Source organism: Juglans microcarpa x Juglans regia, chromosome 2S (assembly GCF_004785595.1).
Source record: "Juglans microcarpa x Juglans regia isolate MS1-56 chromosome 2S, Jm3101_v1.0, whole genome shotgun sequence".
Classification (NCBI taxonomy): Eukaryota; Viridiplantae; Streptophyta; class Magnoliopsida; order Fagales; family Juglandaceae; genus Juglans; species Juglans microcarpa x Juglans regia.
Window position 1 is genome coordinate 11041507 of NC_054597.1, and position 21520 is coordinate 11063026.

At 36.7% G+C, this 21520-nt stretch overlaps 2 protein-coding genes across 2 annotated transcripts; one reads left to right on the top strand and one right to left on the bottom strand.

Annotated features, from left to right (window-relative positions):
- The first annotated feature begins 886 nt into the window (after nt 1-886).
- Nucleotides 887-10412, top strand: LOC121253048 (centromere/kinetochore protein zw10 homolog). Its single transcript, XM_041152943.1, has 14 exons — nt 887-1646; nt 1850-1987; nt 2281-2448; nt 2655-2816; nt 3064-3297; nt 3388-3537; nt 4014-4106; nt 4574-4669; nt 6120-6248; nt 6380-6457; nt 6597-6755; nt 6841-6991; nt 7072-7154; nt 9632-10412. The coding sequence occupies exons 1-14, from the start codon at nt 1071-1073 to the stop codon at nt 9713-9715; spliced, it is 2301 nt and encodes a 766-aa protein (XP_041008877.1). The 5' UTR covers nt 887-1070; the 3' UTR covers nt 9716-10412.
- A 2952-nt stretch (nt 10413-13364) lies between these two features.
- Nucleotides 13365-20527, bottom strand: LOC121253049 (protein disulfide isomerase-like 2-3; the record flags this gene model as incomplete). The annotated part of the gene is made up of 9 exons (XM_041152944.1): nt 13365-13656; nt 13738-13884; nt 14322-14467; nt 14551-14727; nt 15256-15355; nt 15533-15690; nt 16901-17014; nt 18948-19106; nt 20258-20527. Coding segments are annotated over 9 exons (1446 nt in total), but the record flags the coding sequence as incomplete, so codon positions are not given.
- Between the last annotated feature and the right edge of the window lie 993 nt (nt 20528-21520).

A 21520-nucleotide genomic window follows, 5' to 3' on the forward strand; every position in this document is an offset into this window, starting at 1 on the left:
ATCGATCTTTAATTTATTATATTCACCACTTTATTTTCTATGATAACACATTTCAACCGGACATACAAGACACATAAAATCCTTACTAGTTACTTAAAAAATTTACAATACCACGTTAAATGCTGAGTTTTGAAATAGACCAAACCCCAATTAAGCCCATTAGACCTTCTTCTATTTCTAGGGATGACAATATGTAATACAGCTCGTTAATCTAACACGAACATAATATAAAATTAGCAGACTTGAGTTTGATGTTAATAAATTCTGGTTAAAACGGGTTGATCTGTTAAAACACGATTCATTAACGGGTCACTAACAAGTCAACCCGCTTAACCCGTTGGTGACCTATTAAATTGTTTACTCAAAATTACAATTATATTCTTTTTAACCTAAAAATAAAAATATCCTAATCTTATTTCGTATTTCCTAACTCTTTCTCTCATTTTTCAGTTGAGTTATTTCTTACTAGTCACGACTGCCTCTCACACTTTTCCTAAATTGTAATTTTGGCGTTTGTATTATTTAGATTGTAATTTTAGACTTATATAATTAATTTAATATTTATGGGAGATATTATGATTTTAAATTTTATGTAAAATTATGTTAATTAAGTCAAATAGATTATTTGAATCAATTTAACCCATTTACACAACAGATTAAAACGGATAAAAAATGGTTAAAATAAGTCCTATCATATTAATATATTTTTAATTAATTCATAATAGATTAAAACAAGTAATTTTGTATTAATCTATTATTTTAATAGATCGTGCTAGAGTTTAAAAATTTAACCCGCTAAACTTAATAAATTGTGTTTAGATTAATCCATATCATATATTATACACAATTTGATACAATACGAATACGATATGTTAACGCGATTTGTCCAGTCATTTGCTCCTCAAAATGGGTCTAGCATCGCACAACTCTATTACCGCTACCCTGGCGCATGTTAGCCCTCTCCGCCGTTCAAACTTTGTCCGACTCCCGCTACTTTCGAAAGCTTTATTCCATATTCTACACGGCCCGCCGCCTCCCGTCGCAGCCGTCGGATCTTTGCTAACGCATATATGGACGCCCTGTGGGACTCGATCAACGTCCGGGACCTCCTCTCGGCCCGCGATCTATCCGACCCGACATGCCCTCTCTCGGCGCCGGATCTCCGCCTCCTCATCCAGCGCCTGGATTCCCATTCCCTCCACATCAAGTCCAAGGTGCAGTCCTACATCGTCTCCCACCACGACCAATTCGCCAACCTGTTCTCCCTCTGCAACGACGCCGTTTCACAGTCCGACCTCATTTCTGCCGATATATCAGATCTGTTGCGGCTGACCTCCGACCGTCCGATCGAAGTCGAGATTAGGGACGCGGTCGAGGAGCTGACCGCAAAGACGAGGGAGGCGAGGACCAGTCGGGAGTTGTTGGAGCTGGCAAGGGTAATCGTAGGAACGAGCGAGAGGCTGAAGGGCGCCAGGGAAGCCCTGCGGAATGGACGGCTCAGGTTCGCCGCTGAGGAAGTGAGGGACTTGGAGAAGGCGCTGAGGGTTCGTGATCGCTACGGTGACGTAGTTGATCAGAGCGAGGGACAGACAGAGCCAGTGGTGTACGGATTGTTAAAGAAGGAGTGGTCGGATTGCTTTGAAGAGGTGCGAATTTTGTTTTGGTATTGGTTCTTTTAAGAAAAGTTTTTGAGTTGTTTGCTTTCCTCTTAGGCTCTGTTTGGCTGCCGAGAAAATTTGGGGAAAATGAAAAAAACACCTTAAGAATTTGGGTTTGAGTGTTTGGAAAGTTGGTGATTTTTATTGAGTTTGTGATTGTCTTTTTAGATGTCTTGGATTTGGGTTTGTAGATTCAAGAGGTGCTAATGAAATTCATGGAAACTGCGGTGCGTTACGAGCGGGACACTAGTAGACTCAGAGTCCAATATCAATTGAGCCTTCAAGAAATTGATGGGATTGAGCTGCAAACAATTATTGAAGCCATGGATGTAAGTTAAATCCATGCTTTATATATGTCTGTAAGCATGCATATATGTATAAATATATATGGACGAAGGTATGAGTGTATGTGTATGTTTGAGTGAGTGTTTGTACGTGTGCAAACCAGTATGTTTTTATCTGCATCGGTTTATGTTCAGTTTCTTAAAAGCTAAAGACGTCTGTTAACATTTCCATAATGGAACGATTTTGGTGATCAGAAATCATTTTACTTTTGGAGGTCTCATGCTAGAATGCGTTGCAATGAGTTCATTTCTCTAATTTTGTTATGGCCCTTTTATAGGTGGTTGGAATTTTGGATTATGGACTTGCTAAAGTAGCAGATTTGATAATTAAGTATGTTGTCACTCCTGTGGTAAATCATGGAGTGCCAGTTTCATTTGTGGAAGAGCTAACTCAAGACTCAAAAGAAATGACTGAAGCAATATTGAACATATTACCATCAGCCAAGGTAAATATCGTCCATTGACACTGTAATTTTTTCACTGTTTGAGTCTATTTATATGGGCTTCTTCAGGTGTATTTGATTGGCATCGTTTTGATTAATTGTTACAGCACTCATTTATTTAACCATGGTCCTAAATATACTCTTCTCATAGTTTTCAGATTGAGAATGTTTCTAAGTTTTGTGCTGAAAATAATTTTCTTATCATTCAGATTGAAAATGTTGAAGGCGAGGCAATCTATTTGGGGATTGTTCAGGTTGTTAAGTTTATCTATAAATGCATATGCTTCGAAAATGATTCTTGGATTCAATCTTTTGGAAGATTAACATGGCCAAGGATATCAGAGCTTATTATTTGTAACTTTCTTTCCAAGGTTTGTTTTCACAAATCTTTTTTGGGAGATGCTATACTTACTTTGTGTACTTGGTTTGCTCACAACTAGCGATAGACAGACTCAATGAGAATAAGACTTTACATAAGCCAGGGAATTGGTTTTTTGGTGACATTATATGAGAATCATTCATTTGTATATTCTTCATGCTATGGAGATTTTATTATAGTAACTTGTCTTGCATTCACCTATTTATCTGAATCTGATTATGTAAGATTTCTTATTCCAGGTTGTACCTGAAGATGCTTCAAAACTCAGTAACTTTCAGAAGATAATTGAGAGTACGTCTCAGTTTGAGACTGCTTTAAAGGAAATGAGGTTTATTTCAGCATCAGATGATAAGGACAAAAGGTTGACTAACTTTGCTGAAAATGTTGAGGTTCACTTTGCTTCTAGGAAAAAGACAGAAATCTTGGCAAATGCTAGAAAATTGCTTATACAATGTGACTTTGACGTTCCTCAAGTGAGCTTTTTGGCCCAGTATTAGTACATTTAGAGTTCTATATTTTAGGGATGTTAGCTTCTAAAATAACGAACTCCTTTTGCCCAATAGGAATACACAAGGAAAGGTCCTGTATTTAAGACTAATGGAATGGCTGTAAATTCTTACGAACAAGTTGTTGACTTGCTTTTTCTGACTGGGAGGTGCGTGGTATCTAAAGCAGCAACTCAACTAATGAAGCTAGTGCATCAGACGCTGAAGGTAAATAGACCAAAGGACAGAATGTGATTCTCCATTTGTTAGGCTAGAAAGATTTAAATGTAAACCTTTTTGCCAACCCCTGAAATTCAAAAGTGATTATATATCTCTACATTCCTTTTTTCACTTGGTGGAAAATTATCCAAACATATAAAAAAACAGAAACATTCTTGAAACTTTTTTATAAAGGAAAAAAAAAACTTTTGAAACTTTAAATGAGATGTTGACCAGAAATCCAAGAGGAATATATATATATATTTTTTTTATCACTAAATAAGGAATATATAATTTTTTGAAGTAACAAGTTATCTGAAATCTTAAGGGCTAGATGGTATGATTTCTATATAACAAGAACTAGGTGATTTCGCATTGGTTATGAAGGAATCTTCTGGTGTTCCTTAAAATTCTTTGGTTAAATCACCAATCAGTGTTTATGATACTTTGAACGTGTGGTTGTGATTAATGGCAGTTCTTTGCAGGATGTTTGCTTGTCATCCACCAGAGTTGCTCTGGAATTCTATCATGCTGCTAGGGATGCTATACTTCTATATGAAGTTGTCATTCCTGTGAAGGTTAGTTCATGCAATGCAATTGCATAAAATGAAAAGTTGAATTTCTAAATCTTATTACGGCATCGATTTGGGTGTTTATGCCTAAAATGCTAAAGAAATCCTTATAGGCAACATACAACAACAGATTTTGCACCCAACATTTTGAAAAGCTTGGGTTCAATGTTATTGAAGATATCTTCTGAAAATAGTCGTGGGGATGATGACCATCGCCCTTTTTATTCTTTATTATTAATATTATTATTGATTTCCAAATTTCTAGCCTTGGTTCTCTTTTAGCTTAATCTTACTTCCTAGTTTTGAAATTTACCCATGCAACCTCATTAAGCAAAATTTTATTAGATTTAATCCTATATTTTTTCTTCTTTTTACTAGAGAATTTGGACAATATCTCTGTTTTTTTCATGATCAAATGAAAACTGGGTTAATTTTCTAATATCATATATTCCCTTCTCTTTTGACTCTTGAAGCTAGAAAAACAGCTTGATTCCATCAATCAGGTTGCTGTTCTCATGCACAATGATTGTCTCTATCTCTCACAAGAGATACTTGGGCTTGCATTTGAGGTATGAATGAAGTGTTCTACATGCTACTGTATTCATGAAAACAACACCCCCCCCCTCTCTCCCCCTCTCTCTCCGATGCACATACATCTATGATTGTTTAGGTATGATCTAGAATATGATAAGACCACGATATACACCTAGTAATTGAACTTATCTTCCAAGAACCTTTTTTTTAACTTGGTTTTACATAATTAATCTTAATAAAATGTTAAAGTTTCTTTTCTTTTTTGTAATGAATTTTAATGACAATTGTTTCTTATCAAAGGAAAATAATTTTTTTTTATAAATAAAAACTTATAAATATCAGTAAGCATAGCTAAGTATACTGGATGGATACAAGAGAAAACACGTAGCTAGGAAGAAGAAATAGATACAAGAAAATCATGAACATTGCCCATTAAAATCTTAAAAAAAAAAAGGATTTTGTTTTTAATAAATCTTGCGAACATTACTGATAAAAAAAATAAAATCTAAAGCTATTGCCCAGAAAAGAGTATGTTGAGAAAGAATCTGCTGAGTTCCTCTGGCAACTGTTCCTTATTTTTGAAGTTCCGATCGTTTCTTTCCCTCTAGATGCACCACAAAAGGGATATATGGGAACCATTTTCCATATTCCTGGGACGTGCAGGATACCATGAAGACTTCTTCAGCTGGCAAGAAGAACCACCACCCCCCGAGGCATAGCCTGTGCTAACCTAACTTTGCCAAAAATGTACTTAGAAAACTTTGCCAAAAATGTCATTCCATAGGGCCTTGGCAACCTCACAATGAAGCAACAAGTGGTCCACAGTTTCTGCACTTTTTCTACACGTACTGCACCAGTCGATCACAATAATTTGGCATTTCTGTATGTTGTCCATGGTCATGTCTTCCCTAATGCTACTGTCCATATAGAGAAAGCAGTCTTTAAAGGCACCTTACTCTTCCAAATGTTCCTCCAAGGGAAGTGGTTACTCTCCTAATTAGTGATAACCTATAGAATGAAAGGACAGAGAATTTCCCTTTCTCAGAGGGACTCCTTGACATCTTATTTGCTTCTTGATTCCTTAATCCGGTAGAGTACTATAAATTGAAGAATTCTGTAAGAACCCCAACTAACTTTCCAATCATCCGACGCATAAGGAATTGAACGTTCCACCGAGTAGAACCACCTGAAATCTCTAATAACTCCGCCACCGATGACCTGCACACTCTCCTATCTATGGTAGGGAAAGTGTTCTTGAGTGCTCTATGCCACAACAAATATCATGCTAAAAACTGATCCTAGAACCATCCCCCACAATGAGTCAAATGTGTTGAGAAAAGACCACCCAACCCCTTCAATGTTTTTTTCGATAAGCACCTTGTACCTTCAAAGAGCACCAAGGAAAATAGTAGAGAAATTCGGTCCTATCTTTCTTGTGGTGGTTAGATTGTTTGCTGGCTTATACATCTGATTCTGTTGTTTCAGTATCGATCAGACTTTCCAAGTTCTATTAAGGAACACGCTGTATTTGCGGATATTGCTCCACGATTTCATCTTATGGCAGAAGAAATACTGCAGAAGCAAATTCAACTTATTATATTTAATTTAAAAGAGGTACAGTCTTGTCTTGAGAGAATACATCATATAATTCTGACTTCTACTTCTGAAAACTTAGATTTTTATCTGCCTTATAGAACATGCAAAGTGCTATTTTATTACCGTATCAAAACTCTGTTTTATTTTAGGCTGTAGATGGTGCTAATGGATTCCAGAATACCCATCTGAAGCAACAATTCGAATTAGCAAAGTTTAGTGTAGATCAGGTATTGCTGTAAATTTTATGGGTGGTGCTTTTAATTCTTTCTTTTTTACTAATAAAAGGATCTCTCTTTTTTAGTTCTTATTTTCGTCTAGCCATTCCTTTACGCGATTAGATGGAGCTAAAAGAAATTCTTTGATCAGGTCATTTTCATTCTGGAGAAAGTACATATCATATGGGAGCCACTCTTACTGCCTTCAACTTACAAGAAAAGCATGTGTATGGTTTTAGAGTCAGTTTTTACTAGAATTACGAGAGATATTCTCTTTTTAGATGACATAGCTGCAGATGAAACGTTACAGGTAGTCCATCAGACATTCTAAGGTTTTATATCTTTGGCATGCTAATGTATCAAAAGCAATCTAATCCATTATATTAATGTCCCAGCTTCAAAGACTGATTCATCTGATGTTGGATAATCTATCTTCTTTGTTTGAATCCCTGACTGCTGTTGGGCAAAAGGAGAAGCCACAAGAGGATTTATTGCCCTCGGTTGATAATCTCATACCATCTTTATGTAAAATCCGTAAATTGGCAGGCATGATTTCTCTCCTATGCTTAAATTCTCTTTAAATTGGTGGATATCCTTTATTTACTTCTACGTTTAATGTTCCTCAGAACTATTAGATATGCCTCTTAAATCCATTACCACTGCTTGGGAAAGTGGAGAGCTGGCGAGTTGTTCTTTTACATCATCAGAGGTATGATTTGACTTGTTTGAGCATGTGCTTTTGTTGAGCTTGTGTAATATAGTACCTTCTGATGTTCCCAGCATTCTGTTTTTTTTTATAGGGAAAATAAAATTTTATTGAAACAAGTAATTAGGCAAAGCCTGAGTACACAGGAGATATACAAAGAGAACACCTAGATAAAGTTAGAAGCTAGATACGGATACAAGAGAATCATGAAAACTAGCCCCATTGAGAACAATAACAGAAGCCCACAAGGATAAAGTGTGGAAAAAGAAGCATCTCTGATCATCCAATGGTTCCCTATCCGCAAAACTCTGACCATTCATTTCCAGCCAAATGCACCACATGAGACACAGTGTCACAGAGGAATCATATTCCACACCCCAGCAATTTGGAAACCCCTCCAACTAGCAAGAAAATCCACCACGTTTCTGGACATGACCCATGCAAATCTAGTCTTGCTAAAAATCTCATCCCAAATGATCCTAACCACAAATTCGCCAGTTTTTTTTTATACATATAACACCAATCCACGACAATAAGTCCACGCTTCCTCAAGTTATGGTCAGTATTTTGCTTTAGTTATATTCTGTTTCAGCTAGTAAGTAGGTGTTCTCATTTGTATGCATCCTGTGTACTTGGGCTATGCCTATTTACTTGGAATAAAATTTCTCTTATTAACTATCAAAAAACTTTTCTAAGAGAAGCAGTCCAAAAAAAGAAAAAGAAAAAAACCACCTTGGAAGGCGGCTTGGGCCCCCTTATGCATTTCCAAATCATCTTCTCCACCTCAACATTACCAATTCTTGAAGTATGCAACAAGATGAAAAGTTCGGAGATGGCTTTAATTCCCCAATTTGGGGCCAATCTAATAAAGTGAACATTCCACAGTAAAGAGCCACTAGAGCTGTCCAAAAGATCTGCCATCAAGGCCTCCTAATCATATGCCCGGAGTAGGGCAGGAAAACGCAATCTTGAAGGCTCTATCATCAATACCAAATGTCATGCCAAAATCTGACCCGGATCCCTTTCCAACCACAAATCTGAAGGGGCATGCAAGATCCCCCAACCATTCCTAATATTTTGCCACAGCCCCACACCATGCGCACCTCACATTAATTTTTTAATTGGCACCGGGTGTCCTAGAACAGCATCCCGACTAATCTCGGGGGTGCGCAGGCCAAAGTTTTCTGCAAGTGTACCTCGGGTAATTCAAGGAAAAAATATCCCAGTTCGATGGTCCTTAGAGATTGTTTGCACCCAAGGGGATTTGAACCTTAGACCTAGGGAAGCACCTCTCACATCATTAGAGCACACTTTTACTTTTTTTTTAGGTAAACTAAAATTTTATTGATAGAAAAGTAGGCGTAGCCCAAGTACACAAGGCTAGCACTCTCATACTTAAAATCATAATGACCCCCCTTGATGATACCGCTGCACTTCCCAAGAAATGCCTTGTTAAATGACCTCAACTTGGGTACCCCCAACCCTTAGCTAGAGCCTAGAAATTGGGGAACACGCCTTGCCCCAACTAACAAGGTGGAACTTGGCCTCATCCCCTATTCCACCCCACTAGAAGGCACAGACAATCTTCTCAATATGGTTTGCCACACCCGTGGGTTAGGGAAATAAAGATAAAAAGTATATAGGAAGGTTAGAAAGAATGTTCTTGATTAATGTGATTCTTCTTCCTTTTGTCAAGTAAATCCTTTTCCATCCTCTCAATCTGCTCAAGTACACCGTTCCAAATAGCCTTCGCCTTATAGACAGCCCCCAATGGAAGACCAAGGTATTTTATGGGCAAAGAAGATATATTGCAGCCCAAAATACTCGCCAAACTTTGAATATTACACAGAATCCACCGGGACCAATTTAGACTTTGCAAGACTCACCTTTAGACCGGAGACAGCTTCAACACAAATTAAAAGAGCCTTCAGCGATTGAAGTTCCTAGAATTATAATTATATATTGGCAGATATTCAATAGCACTTCCCCTATGTTTTCATCAGATAGTGGGTTTACATCTGCAACTTATCTCATCTAGTTTTAATGGGTGGAAGTAGAAAGACCTGATTATGGAAAAGTCTAATTTTAAATTGGATCTGAAATAGAGCTTACTTACAAAAGTGGTTCATGGAGCTTTCCCCTTTCAGTTGGGAGTAAAGCTTACTTGAGTTGATCATCTCATCTATCCTTAGTACTGAAGTTCGATTTAAGGAAATATGAAAAAAAAAAAAACAGAGATTATGATTCCAGACTAGTTTCTGTTTTCTGTAAACTTTGTCTATGTTTTGGCGTTCTTGTCTTCTCTAATTGTGGAACTTAAAAATAAACCTTCACATAGTGGATATACGACATTGACAAGTTATGAAAATTACTGCTGATGAAGCTTCTTATGTACATTTTCATTTTTTTTTTTTGTATTCTTCTTTTACCATATCGTTTATACATTTTTCCTTATTTCTGTAAGCTATTCATCTTTGCAGGTGGAAGATTTTATCAAATCCATATTTACAGATTCACCTTTAAGAAGAGAATGCTTATGGAGGATAGAAAAGTCCAGGTCTTAGAAGTTTTCACTCGAACTTCTCAGAAATGTCTGCAAGTAAAGAAGAGTAAATTAGTCTACTAACGGCCTCACGGCACCCTGGTGCTGCAGTTAGTGTTTCTCCATAAGTTTAAGACAATCCAAGGAACAGAAACAAAAGTTGTCCAAAATTCCAATTGATACTAGTAGCAGAAAAGCAAAAGAAGTTGCTCTTCTTCAGTTTTTGTTTATAGAGATCATTTTACTTGTACAGGAGAGGGAGAGGGAGAGAGAGAGAGAGAGAGAGAGAGAGAGAGAGTTTTGGGAGCTGCCAAAAACTACTACTTGATGAATGCTGTGTTTATCGAAATCTTGTTGGGTATCATTCGGGCAGCAGATACTCGTTTTGGCCAAGAAGGGGGACGCCTGATGGGCAGCTTGTGAAGCAGAAAGGAAACTCGGTTGCTACCATAAGAAAAAAGAGCAGAACAATGTGATTGACTGGAGAACATATCCGTGACTACCTTCCTTGTCAAGTACCGAAGATAAAATCATCCACATGCTAAACTAAAACGGTTGTGGTATGGACGGGTGAAGAGTGTATCTGTGCTGAAGAAGATGTTAAAGAAGGATGGGGGCGAAGAGCTAGAAAGAGAGTGTGAGGGAAAAGGTAGGTGCAAAAGATGCCCCCTTCCCTTTGAAAATGACTGCCACTACTAATGTGTAATGTTATCCCACTTAAGACATTTTTAAAGCTCCTCCTTTGATAATAGCATTTATGCTTTAAGACTCGAACAATTAGGGAGTGGACGACATTCCTAGCAAGGATCAACTTTTACTTGAGCCGTAGCCGTAAATAAATAATATTACAAGCCGCTCGAGATTGGCTTGAATTTATTAAACAAGTCATTAGTGAATATAAAATCATGATTAATTATTAAAAGATGCAACTTGTATAAACTTTGGCCTCGTATAAATTCGAATAATATCGTATTTACTATTTTTAGATATTATCTTTATGTTATAATAAAAATACTTTAAAAATATTCATAGAGATTAGAGGAAATCATATTTCTAATACTTGACATATTAGTTGGGTCATTATATATAATTATTGACATGTGTATATAAGTTTTATCGAGATATTAGTAAAAACCCAATATTTATTTGTCAAAACTTGTAAATAAAGTTATAAAGTATAATATGAATAATCTATTTTATTTAAATATGCAACTTGTAAACAAGTTCGAACTTCCCACTAGAATATAAAACAGCCTGCTCGTGAACATAAAATGCAACTCAATAAAAATCTCGAGCTTGCGTTCGAATAAAACTTAAACAAACAAGTCTGGATCACCTACCATTCATTCACTCGAATTTGACTCGTTTACACCTCTAACTTTAACTACTGGTTAATAAAAAAAAAAAAAAAAAAAAAAAAGTTATTTAAAACCTGTACCCAAAACCTCCCTCCCTGCACCATACTACTCTTCTATTTTTTCTCTTTTTAATGTTATCTCCTTTGTTTTTCTCAGTTTTTTTCTTTCAAGAACTTCAGTAAATCTGCACAAACCCACCTCCAAACAACACCCAGGCACCACTCTCCGAGATTATTGCTACCCTGCTCTGCCACCTACTCTAGTCAGAATCTCATTTTTACGCCATTGACATGCATGTTTCCCATTGAACTGCCAAGCTCCTGTAGCTCAACTTCCTTCTGAGTCCTACTTTTCTATAAGCTTCATGCTCCTCACTCCAACAACACATATTCGACAAACCACCTCGATTGGGATCTTGCCGAGAGAACCTCACCACAATCCAACATTGGATTGCATTATTAATTACCCTGTAACGACTTGGCCCAATAATTTCTAAAGTTGGAATATTGAAAGTTTTTATTGGACTTAAATTATATTTAATTGGTCATATTGGATAAGTCTATAAATGATAAATTATTGAGGTTGATTATGAGTTTTAATTAGACTCAATAACTATGTTAAATCCCAATTATTATTTATTGAACGATTTAGACTCATTTTAGAATTTAAAGATCGGCTATTATAAATTTATTTAAATTTAAAATAATCGCTGATTGAAATCCCCTATGTCGTCTCAATTACTGTCAATCCTACATTGAATGAATTATTAGATCATGTTCTTAAATTCAAACACTCTTCTTGAATGATCACGATTGAGTCCAATTTGAACTCGTCAACACTTTCTCCCAAATCTCTCTATAAATATCTTCCATTCCGTGTATTATTTAGAAAAACCATAAACCTTCGTAAATGAAATAGCCGAACCCAAGATACCCAATTTAGCACCGTGCTTGTCCTACGTTCACCACCCCAATAGCCGACTCCCTTATTCCTCTCACAACATCCCTCACATTTTCTCTCTCATTCTCTCTCACGTTTGTTCTCTCAAACTCGGTCAATCTATTCTCTCTCTCTCTAGCTAGCATCGAACCCATGAAAGGAAATTAGTCGCTCTTGGATTATCGCTACAAGATAAATAATTTAATCATAAATTAGGATTAACATATGTTAGCTAGTTATATATATATTATTATTAAAGCCAGTTCTTTGGAAATCAATATTTATGTCCCATGCATGTCATGGTATTTGCAAGCACGTCATTCATCATATTTCATTCTGTTTATTATGTATGTATTATGCATCTCAAGTTGTATAAGACATGTAAGCTTTTATAAGATCAAGTGTAAGATAAACTCAGACCAGTTAATTAGATAGCTATTCAGATGCATGATACCAATGCGATTTTATGGGTGGATGTGCAAGCCACAGACCTAAATATGGTCCTCCACAGTATGATAGAATATTATTAGCAGTTCCCCTTATGGTCACAGGATGTGGGGCTAGCGCATAACTTTGCACACATGATTAAAGTGTGTGAGCCAGTATAATAAGTAAGATAAGTCAAATAAGCCAAGATAAGTTATGCATGTCATAAACATACGTATGAATGATTATGATTTTAATTTTCAGAATAAAATATTTTATGAAAAACCTTTTTTTTTCCTTAGATTACGAAAAACCTTATTTTAAGTGTATTTACGTTATGATGAATTTCTTACCAAATTTTCAACTTTTTTAGTTTATTTTATGTTTTTAAACCATCCCAAATCAAAAAATTTATAGATGTAGAGCTGCAGGACGGAACCTGGTCCAGAAAGGCGTAACAGTAGCCTAGATCACGTGCAAATATTTTAAGTTATGATTTTTATAGTACAAAGTTGCGGAATTTTTTTTTATAAATACTTCCACACTCCCTCTTATGATCTTAGTATTCTAATACAAAACCACTTTGTTTATTATAAATAATCTTTGTACCTAGCGCTTTTGTAAGGAAATTAAATCTTCAAGTCAGTGTCAGTAGAGTAATACTTTGGCTCTTGTGATTTTCTAAAAATGACGTATTTCTTATCAGTAGGCAGCAGGGTGTTACACACCCAAACGGTAACACATTGGCTCCACACCAAGAAACGTAAGACCAGCTTTCAATGTTATTTTCCGTTTATTGTCTCTTCATTCTTGTTTAGTACTAACCTGTTGAGGGTATTTGTTGGGATCCCCTTCCCCCACCATTTGTACTATCATTTATATTTATATAAATATTGTCTTGCCTAGAAACTTTAAAAACATAAAAACGAAGAAAAAAAGTCATTTAAATCATGCGAGTGCAGTAAACTATAGAAGCCACATTACACAAATACGTTGCTTGTAACAACAAAATCGTTTATAGCCTTAAATCTCATTCTCTGTCTCTGCTATCCTGATTCAAGTTTATCACAACTCATCGATGTTTGCAGCATCCTCCCCCATGAGTTCTTCAAGGGAGAATTCATCCTCTTCAATTATCTCTCCATCTTTACCATCCCAGGGTTCTGTCTTTACAATCACGGGAGTGCCATCCAAAGGCAGATTGCCCTTTCCTCCACGTCCAGCTTCCTTCACAAACTCTCTGATAAACCAAATAAAATAATATTCACTTTTCTGTTCATATCTATGTTGGTATTTTAGATAAAGCAGAAATATAACTTACATAATTTGGTCAAGTTCAAATGCGCTCTTAAGTGGGGCATATGCACCTTTCTTAACGTTCAATGCGACCAAAGCTGGATATCCATACCCACCGACACCCACACGTTTCTCGAGATCCGGCTGCTTACCAGCTGCTGCCCAGACATAGCTGTAACATCCATGAAAATATAATATTTGTTTTGATATCTTTTAACCATTTCGGCAAAGGAATCTTTCAAAACACTAGAGGTGTTTATTATACCGTTCAGATGAGATGACATGAGATGAGATGTTTTGTTGAAAGTTGAATAAAATATTATTAGAATATAATTTTTTAATATAATTTTTAATTTGAGATTTGAAAAAGTTGAATTGTTTATTATATTTTATGTGAGAGTTTGGGACAGTTGTAATGATGAGATGAGATGATTTTGTGTATCCAAACTTGGCCTAAATAGAAGTGTTTGATGCAAGCATAATATCTTGATATCGATAAAAATCTAAACAACCTATCTTAGAGAGAGAGAGAGAGAGAGAGAGAGAGAGTAAACAATAGGGAAGAAAAGAGTTAAATAGAATGGTAAGTAAGAACTCCAAGGTACTTGCCTGTATGGACTCCTTTTGAACTTCTCTGCAACTGATAATAACTGCCGAATGTATTTGTCCCTCCCTTCAGCCTTGGAATCCAAAATGTCAGGAAGGAAAGCAACAAAACAGATGGCAGCCGAACCACATTTCTCCTCCATGACATCCTACATGGAAAAATTACATAAAGTTAGAGCATTTCCTTGATTAGGATTCTATAATACTAGTTTTGGTAGCTAAGTAATCTTACCATGCCAGTTAGCTCAGTCACTTCGGGAGGTGCAACATTTGTTTCCAGCTGTTCGAGAGCAAATGATTCAATTGCTAAGCCAGTTCTTGCACCCTCATAGGGGACAGGACTATCTCTGTCAGCACCAAACACCAAGATAGTGGGAAACCCTTGAACATTGAACCTGCTCATCAGAGACTGGTAAAACCAACCTATCAGAACCATATGATCTAAGAAAGCCAATCGTGCATAAAATAAGACTACACTTTCTTGAAACTCCCCTCCAAGGGTTTGGCAATCGCAGTGCATTATGTGAAAGCGATCATTAAAAACAGAGATGAAAGAATCTGCATGTGCATAAACAGTGTGCATGCATGTAAAAGAAAAGTATTTAAAGCAATAAAAACAAAGAAAAGTGGAGAAACCATGGCAGATTTCTATAGTCACAATTATGAATGGGTACTTATAAAAATAAATGATGGAGATGTGATATCACTTCAAAAGGCATATATCATATGGAAGAGTTGACTACATGGCACAATATCTACACAACTCTTGGAAACACTTTTAACCTTTCAACCTATACTTGAAAAGTATGCGGAGGAAAAAAATGTAGGCAAGCAAATTACATCTCTGCACCTAGAGGAAAATGCTAATAATAAATGAGTCAAGAAATCTAAATCGCATGGTTTCTTACTTCACTTCACTTCTAAATTTCAGGCTCACCTTTTCTGCATCGCAGTCAACATGACCTAGCTTCACCTTCCCCTTTAAGTTATTAGCAGCCTTCTTCCACTCAGGAGCTAGTTTTTTACAATGTCCACACCTTTTAAAGAAGAAAATTGGACAAGAATCGTCATCAAAACTAGAAATGTGAAAGTATTTTAGGTACTTCCAAGACTGCTACTATACATTTAATTCATGATCAAAATGTGCTAAGATGGCAACCATAGATGATAGATCCAAATTAGCTTGCAAAGGTATGCCAACAAAAACCACTTACCAAGGTGCAAAGAATTCCACAATCCAAAGTTCTTTACTTTTAAGCACCAGTTCATCAAAATTGCTGGAATTCAATTCTACAGAAGAACTAGGTTCGGATTTTTCATTTGAACCACCGGTTGTTTTTCCATTTAATCGTTCTTTTAATAGTGCCTTTATCTGTCAAACCATGCAGTAAAAATATTCAGGTAATGCAAGATGCAAGTTCTTAGTTCAAGCATCACACAATTGAGTGAGAAAGAAGATCCGCTGAGCACTGAGTTGCATATACAGATCAATTAAAAACCGGAAACCTCCAATCATAAATTTTCTTATAAGATATAGGAACTTCAATCATAAAACTGAACAAAACAATATTATTTACTGTCAATACAACCATCCAACTTTTCTAGAACATCACCAATAGAGAAGGATTCCTACATTTTGTTAAACAGTTTTACAGGAGACACATTTATAATCAAGACATCATCCACATACATTAATGTTTTACACAACAAATCTACGAATGAACTTTGAATGATAAGGAAGATGAAAACCAGTCAGTCATTCAAATGTCAAACTCAAGCTTCTTATCAAAATAAAGGACTTCCCATTGATAATTAGGTGCAAATGTAGGTTGAACCCATTTAGAGTACATGGTAGATTACATCACCACCTGCCTTGGGATATCACCTCTCACCTTGTAAATTGATGTTTTTGACCTCACAGGAATCATTCCCCTACTTAAACACAAACTACTATCCAGAATCAGTGCATAGGCAGCCCAAATATGGTATTTAAAAGACATTGAAACCAGTATCACATCAGAAGCAGTAAGTGTGACTATCTCATAAGCAGATTTTTTTGGTTATTTCTAATGATAAAAAAAATTAAAATTAAAAAAGAACAGTATATGGAGTAGTTGTTTTGAGGAAGATGATAGAGTACTTATATTTTGTGACTTATTTGGCTTTGTAGAAGAAAGACATCAGGCCACCATCTCTGAAATTATATAAAGGACACATGTAACAAGAGATGTAACATTTTTGTGGTGATACAAACTAACCAAGGTATTCATTAAAATTTAAGGGTAGAATCAATGCAGCAGTACATTTCCAAGCATTCCATTAACTTTAGCCCCCTTTTCTGTAGCTTCATTAATGTACACTGTCTTCTTTGGACTCAAACTAGCCATCTCATAATCTATTTCAGTCCAGTTTCCAATTAGAGTATGCAACCAACCAAAATTTAATTCTTCTTGATTTATTAATGACAGCATCACATTGATAAAAAATTGTCCATCCAAGAGAAAGAATTTACTCCAAAGGAGAAGGAAAACTATATAATATCTTCATCTAATTACAGTAAGCGTTAACAAATCACAACAAACCTGTTGAACTGCAAATTCTGCAATGGGTTTGACGTCTCTAGCTCCTTGGTAATCTACTGGAGGCTTTCCAGGTGCAAACACCTTTATGGTAGGAAATCCTCTAATCCCATATTCCTACAGGAAAATACAAACCAAGCAACCAAACAAAGATTCTGTTTACTTTTGAGCCAGCAATCACGAGTCAGCAATAGATTGTGATAAACCATAATTATCTCAGACCAGGTTCTAATATCTTACGAACACAAACCCACCTTTTCTTCTTCAAACTTTGAGGAAATGCACAAGATTATTATGAAAAATAAAAAAAAAATAGTTCCCATCTTTCTACATGTATGTTACGCTACTGCTTGTAAGTACAAGTAGAGAAAACTACTTTCAATTCGAGTAATTTACATCCAATTAAAAATCAGTTCCGCTACGTACAGTCGCAAGTTACAATCGCCGTGCAGTCGGATGACGTGGATCGATGACGTGGCAGTTACTATTAAAAAAATAAAAACAAAAACGAAGAACAGAGTTCGATTCCTGCTTCATTCTCCTCAGCGATGGAAGAAGCAGTAACAGCAGTGCACAGATGGTGTTTGATGAAAAGACATCAACCTCAATTTTCCCCATCTCTTCCTAGTTCACTTCGTACTCTCTATTCCTTCCCTAGGGTTTCTGACGGTATATGGGTATTTTTTTGTGAATATTTACAAATTTCAACAAACTCTATTCGACTTTCGTTTTGTACAAATCCAAGTGTTCTGGGTTGGGTGTTCTGTTCGACTTTGTTCGACTTTCGTTTTGTACAAATCCAACTCTGTTGCGGTGTTCTGGGTGATTGTAGTGGCGGGACTTGAAGGAAGGTGGTTGGTTTTGTGAGTGATTTCTACGTTGGGTGAGTGATTTCTGGGTGATTGTAGCGGCGGGAGTTGAACAAAGGTGGTTGGATTTCTGGGTGATTCCTGCTTGGGGGAGTGATTTCTGGGTGGGAGTTGAACGAACACAACAACCAAACCACAAAAAAAAAAAAAATCCTAACTTGACTCTCGCATTCACAACATGATGAGAGAAACAACAACAGAATGCAAGGTAAAAATACAGCAAACAAAAAAGACGAGAAATACATTTCAAAAGGAAAGGAAAAACATCCAAAATGATCGTACCCACAGCACAACCAAACCCACAACAAAGACCACGAATCGAGAGGTAGAGAATGAAATGAAGAAACGGTGCTTCTCTTGCGATGTGGTCTTCACTCAAGCTTCAAGTGGTTGAGTTCGTAAGTATTAAGGAAGAAAATAAAGCAAGTGCACTAGCAGTCGCCCAAGTAGAAGAATGCATCAGCACATGCACAACCGAAACCAACACTCAGGCAAAAATACCCACATTGCAGAAACAAGAAAAACACAACAGAGATTTTCTCTTTTACACATTATGTCGAGCAATTGATCCAACACCCACCATCGACCCATCAACTTAGGCAAATACCCACATTACAGATTTTCTCTCTTTTACACCAAATTTTTTTTCTTCTCTTTCTCTTTCTTCTGTTTTTTTCATGGCATCCAAAGACTCTTTCCCCATCTCCTCCACATAGAACCCAACGCCCACCATCAACCCATCCATTCTCAACTCTGCAATTCACTTCATCACCACATAACGCTGTGGCTGAAGAAGAAGGCGGCTGAGGGAGAGAGGGCGGCGGGTTCAAGGGGAGAGACCTTGCCGTCAAGGTTTCTTCGGTGCTTCAAGCGGCTGCTGACTCGTGGAGTTTGACGGGATGTGCAACTTCGTGGAAGGATCGAGAGGTAGAGAAGAAATGCAGAGAGGGAGGGACTGATGAAGAGAGGGAAGGAATGAAATGAAAAAAAAAAAAAAAAAAAAAAATTTGAGGGAGCCGCTTACACGCCGTTTGCACGGATCGACTGTATATAGCTTTTTTCATTAAAAATAGGAGTTCCCAATTTGCAACTATTATTGCAAAACTATTAAACGTCTATTATTTGCTCCAATTCTGCAGTTATTGTTGGCACACTTTATTATCAAGGAAACAATTCCAAACCTGGGCAAGGGACTGGTGTGCATCGGCATCAAGTGCTGCCACGGTGGCAACACCTTTCAAGATAGTGGCAGCCTTCTCCCATATCGGCGTAAGCGCCTGACAATGGCCACACCATGGTGCAAAGAACTCAACCAGGACAACTCCATTCGAGTTCAGAACCTGCTATCAGCAAAGTTGATTTATCATAGTGAGTATCAGGAATGCTAGAATTCACACTGGTTTTAAAATAATAAATTATCACAAGAATATGTAGATTAAATTAGTAGTATAAAAATTTAACAAAAGAATTGAACAATTACAATGGTACTTTACCTACAGAGAGAAGAATGATAAATAAAACTATGTGGTTATCATTACATATCCCAACCACGTGCCCTATATGGTCATTAAAGGATAGACTATACAGTTGAGTAAGTTGGGAAATTCTAGTACATATACGGTGATACTAGAATTTCATCAATATCTCAAACGAGGAAATTACCTATTTGTTAAAATGACTGGCTTGGGACAGTGTGTTTTCTTACAAGACTAGAATTTCATTAACATCGCAAACGAAGAATTTGCCTCAAAACATTTGTCAAAATGACTGTTTTGGGGACAGTGTGTTTAATTACAATATAGGCGGTTTGGAGAAAACCCAAAACGCCACTCGCAAATGCATAACACATTGTATCTCCAATTCCTTTCAGTCTCTTGATGTTTGTCTAGTAAGAACAATATAACTAATTGACGCGATTTTCAAATGGGAGCAAATGAATGACGCTCCAGTAAGTTTTCTAAGATACGTACAAAAGCTAATGGAAGAAGTCAATCTAGTACCGATAGAATATATGTAAACGTGTGTATATCTATAAATGAACAAATACAATTATGGGTACAGATGGCTCCTCATAGACTCCAAAATTACCAAATCATATTCTTTCTCTCAGAAATTTGCGACCAAATCATACACTGAACCAATATCCCAACAACCAACACCAAAATAATGCTAATACTCATACTAATACTAATTGGTCTAGTAGTGGCACCACGACACTGTAAACGACACTGTAAAATCAGATCTAAAAGCATGAATCCAGCGAATACGAACGAAGAGATACTCCTTACACATTTAAAATAAAAATCAAAGCATGCCCATTTAGCAATCAAAGTCTAATTTTCCGAGATAATATCTCCGAGATATTATTATTATTATAGTTTGTAGCAAGAAATAGCGTCCTACGCAAAAGATCTCGTATTCGAGAAATGTAAGTATAAGAGATCACTCTGCACCAGAAAAGTATTTTTAAGAAAAGGTAGAAAGATATTACCTTGGACTTGAAGTTGGAGGGGTTGACCTGAACCACTGGTGAGGACGGTCCATAGAGTGCGTGACAGAGATTGAACCTGAATGCGCAAAAGCATAAGAAGACGAAGCAGATTGATAGGGATTTGAGCGACGTTCTCTTTGTTTTCATTCTCTCTCTCTCTCTCTCTCTCTCTGTGAATTGATTACGGAGCGGAAGAAAATCACCTATCTGTGTCTCTCTGGTTTTTGTCTCCCTGTTGGAGGCGAGCAGAGAGCTACATGTATTCTCCAATCAAAGACTTACACGTCACTTCCTCGTATAAGGCTTGCGTAAAATAGTTTCTCTGGCCAGCAAAGGTGACGTGGAGTCTTCGTGCTTCTCGGCTTTAATTCAGACACGTGTGAAGATGATCACATAGGCTAAAGGACTTTTCTCAGAGCTCAAACATAAGATAGGAGGCCACGTGTTAGTTTGGTATTTGTCAATGAGTAAGGAGTTTCTCATTGCATTGGTTTCGTTTAGATAATTATAAAAGGAAAATGTTACTCTTACTGAAAGTGGGTACCGAGAAACGGTACCGACTAAGGTGGCTACTGCCACTTGGCTAGTAAAAATAACAAAAAAAGAAATCGAACATCTGCCTTGGCTCCCTCTCGCCCATCTCATTTACCTGAGCAGAACCCTCAGAGCACTAGTATCGATCTCATCAAAACAAAAGTTTCATCAAAATTTGATGATTTGGGGGTTAAAAACCTGGTATTAGATTCGGCATATCACCAAAGTTCAAGTTTAGAGTTACAGCGTCTTTACTTTCGTATCTATATTTGAAGACACACTATTCATCATCTATTCTTATTATTTTATTACAAAATCACTCCTTTAACTACCCTCTCATTTTTGCCGGTGATTTCGTTTCTTTCTCTCCGACCCTTTCTCTTCCTCTCCTCTCCCTTTTTTCCTCTCCCATCCCTTTCTCCCAGATGTTTCTTTCGCCAGTGAATTCAAAAAAATCCCTTTCAATTATTCCTCTCCATTTTCTCTCTTTCTCTTCCCTCTAGAGCTCGACGCTACCATCTTTCTCTATTTTTCCCTATAGAAATTTCAACTCCAGACCGCAAATATTTGGTTCTTGGTGGGTCTTGGCTTTGAGGTAACAACAACTTCTATTTCCTCTATCTATCTGAAGGGATATTTATGCAGAAAAACCATATGCAAGATTTGATTTGCCATATGCAGAAAAACCAATGTTGGATTTTGCATTTTTCTTCCCGTGTGAACCTTTTT

Coding starts and splice junctions, on each gene's coding strand:
- LOC121253048 (XM_041152943.1), top strand. CDS start 1,071: ATGGACGCCCTGTGGGACTCGATCAACGTCCGGGACCTCCTCTCGGCC. Junction 2,449..2,654: donor ACATATTACCATCAGCCAAG/GTAAATATCGTC, acceptor CTTATCATTCAG/ATTGAAAATGTTGAAGGCGA. Junction 6,249..6,379: donor TTATATTTAATTTAAAAGAG/GTACAGTCTTGT, acceptor GTTTTATTTTAG/GCTGTAGATGGTGCTAATGG.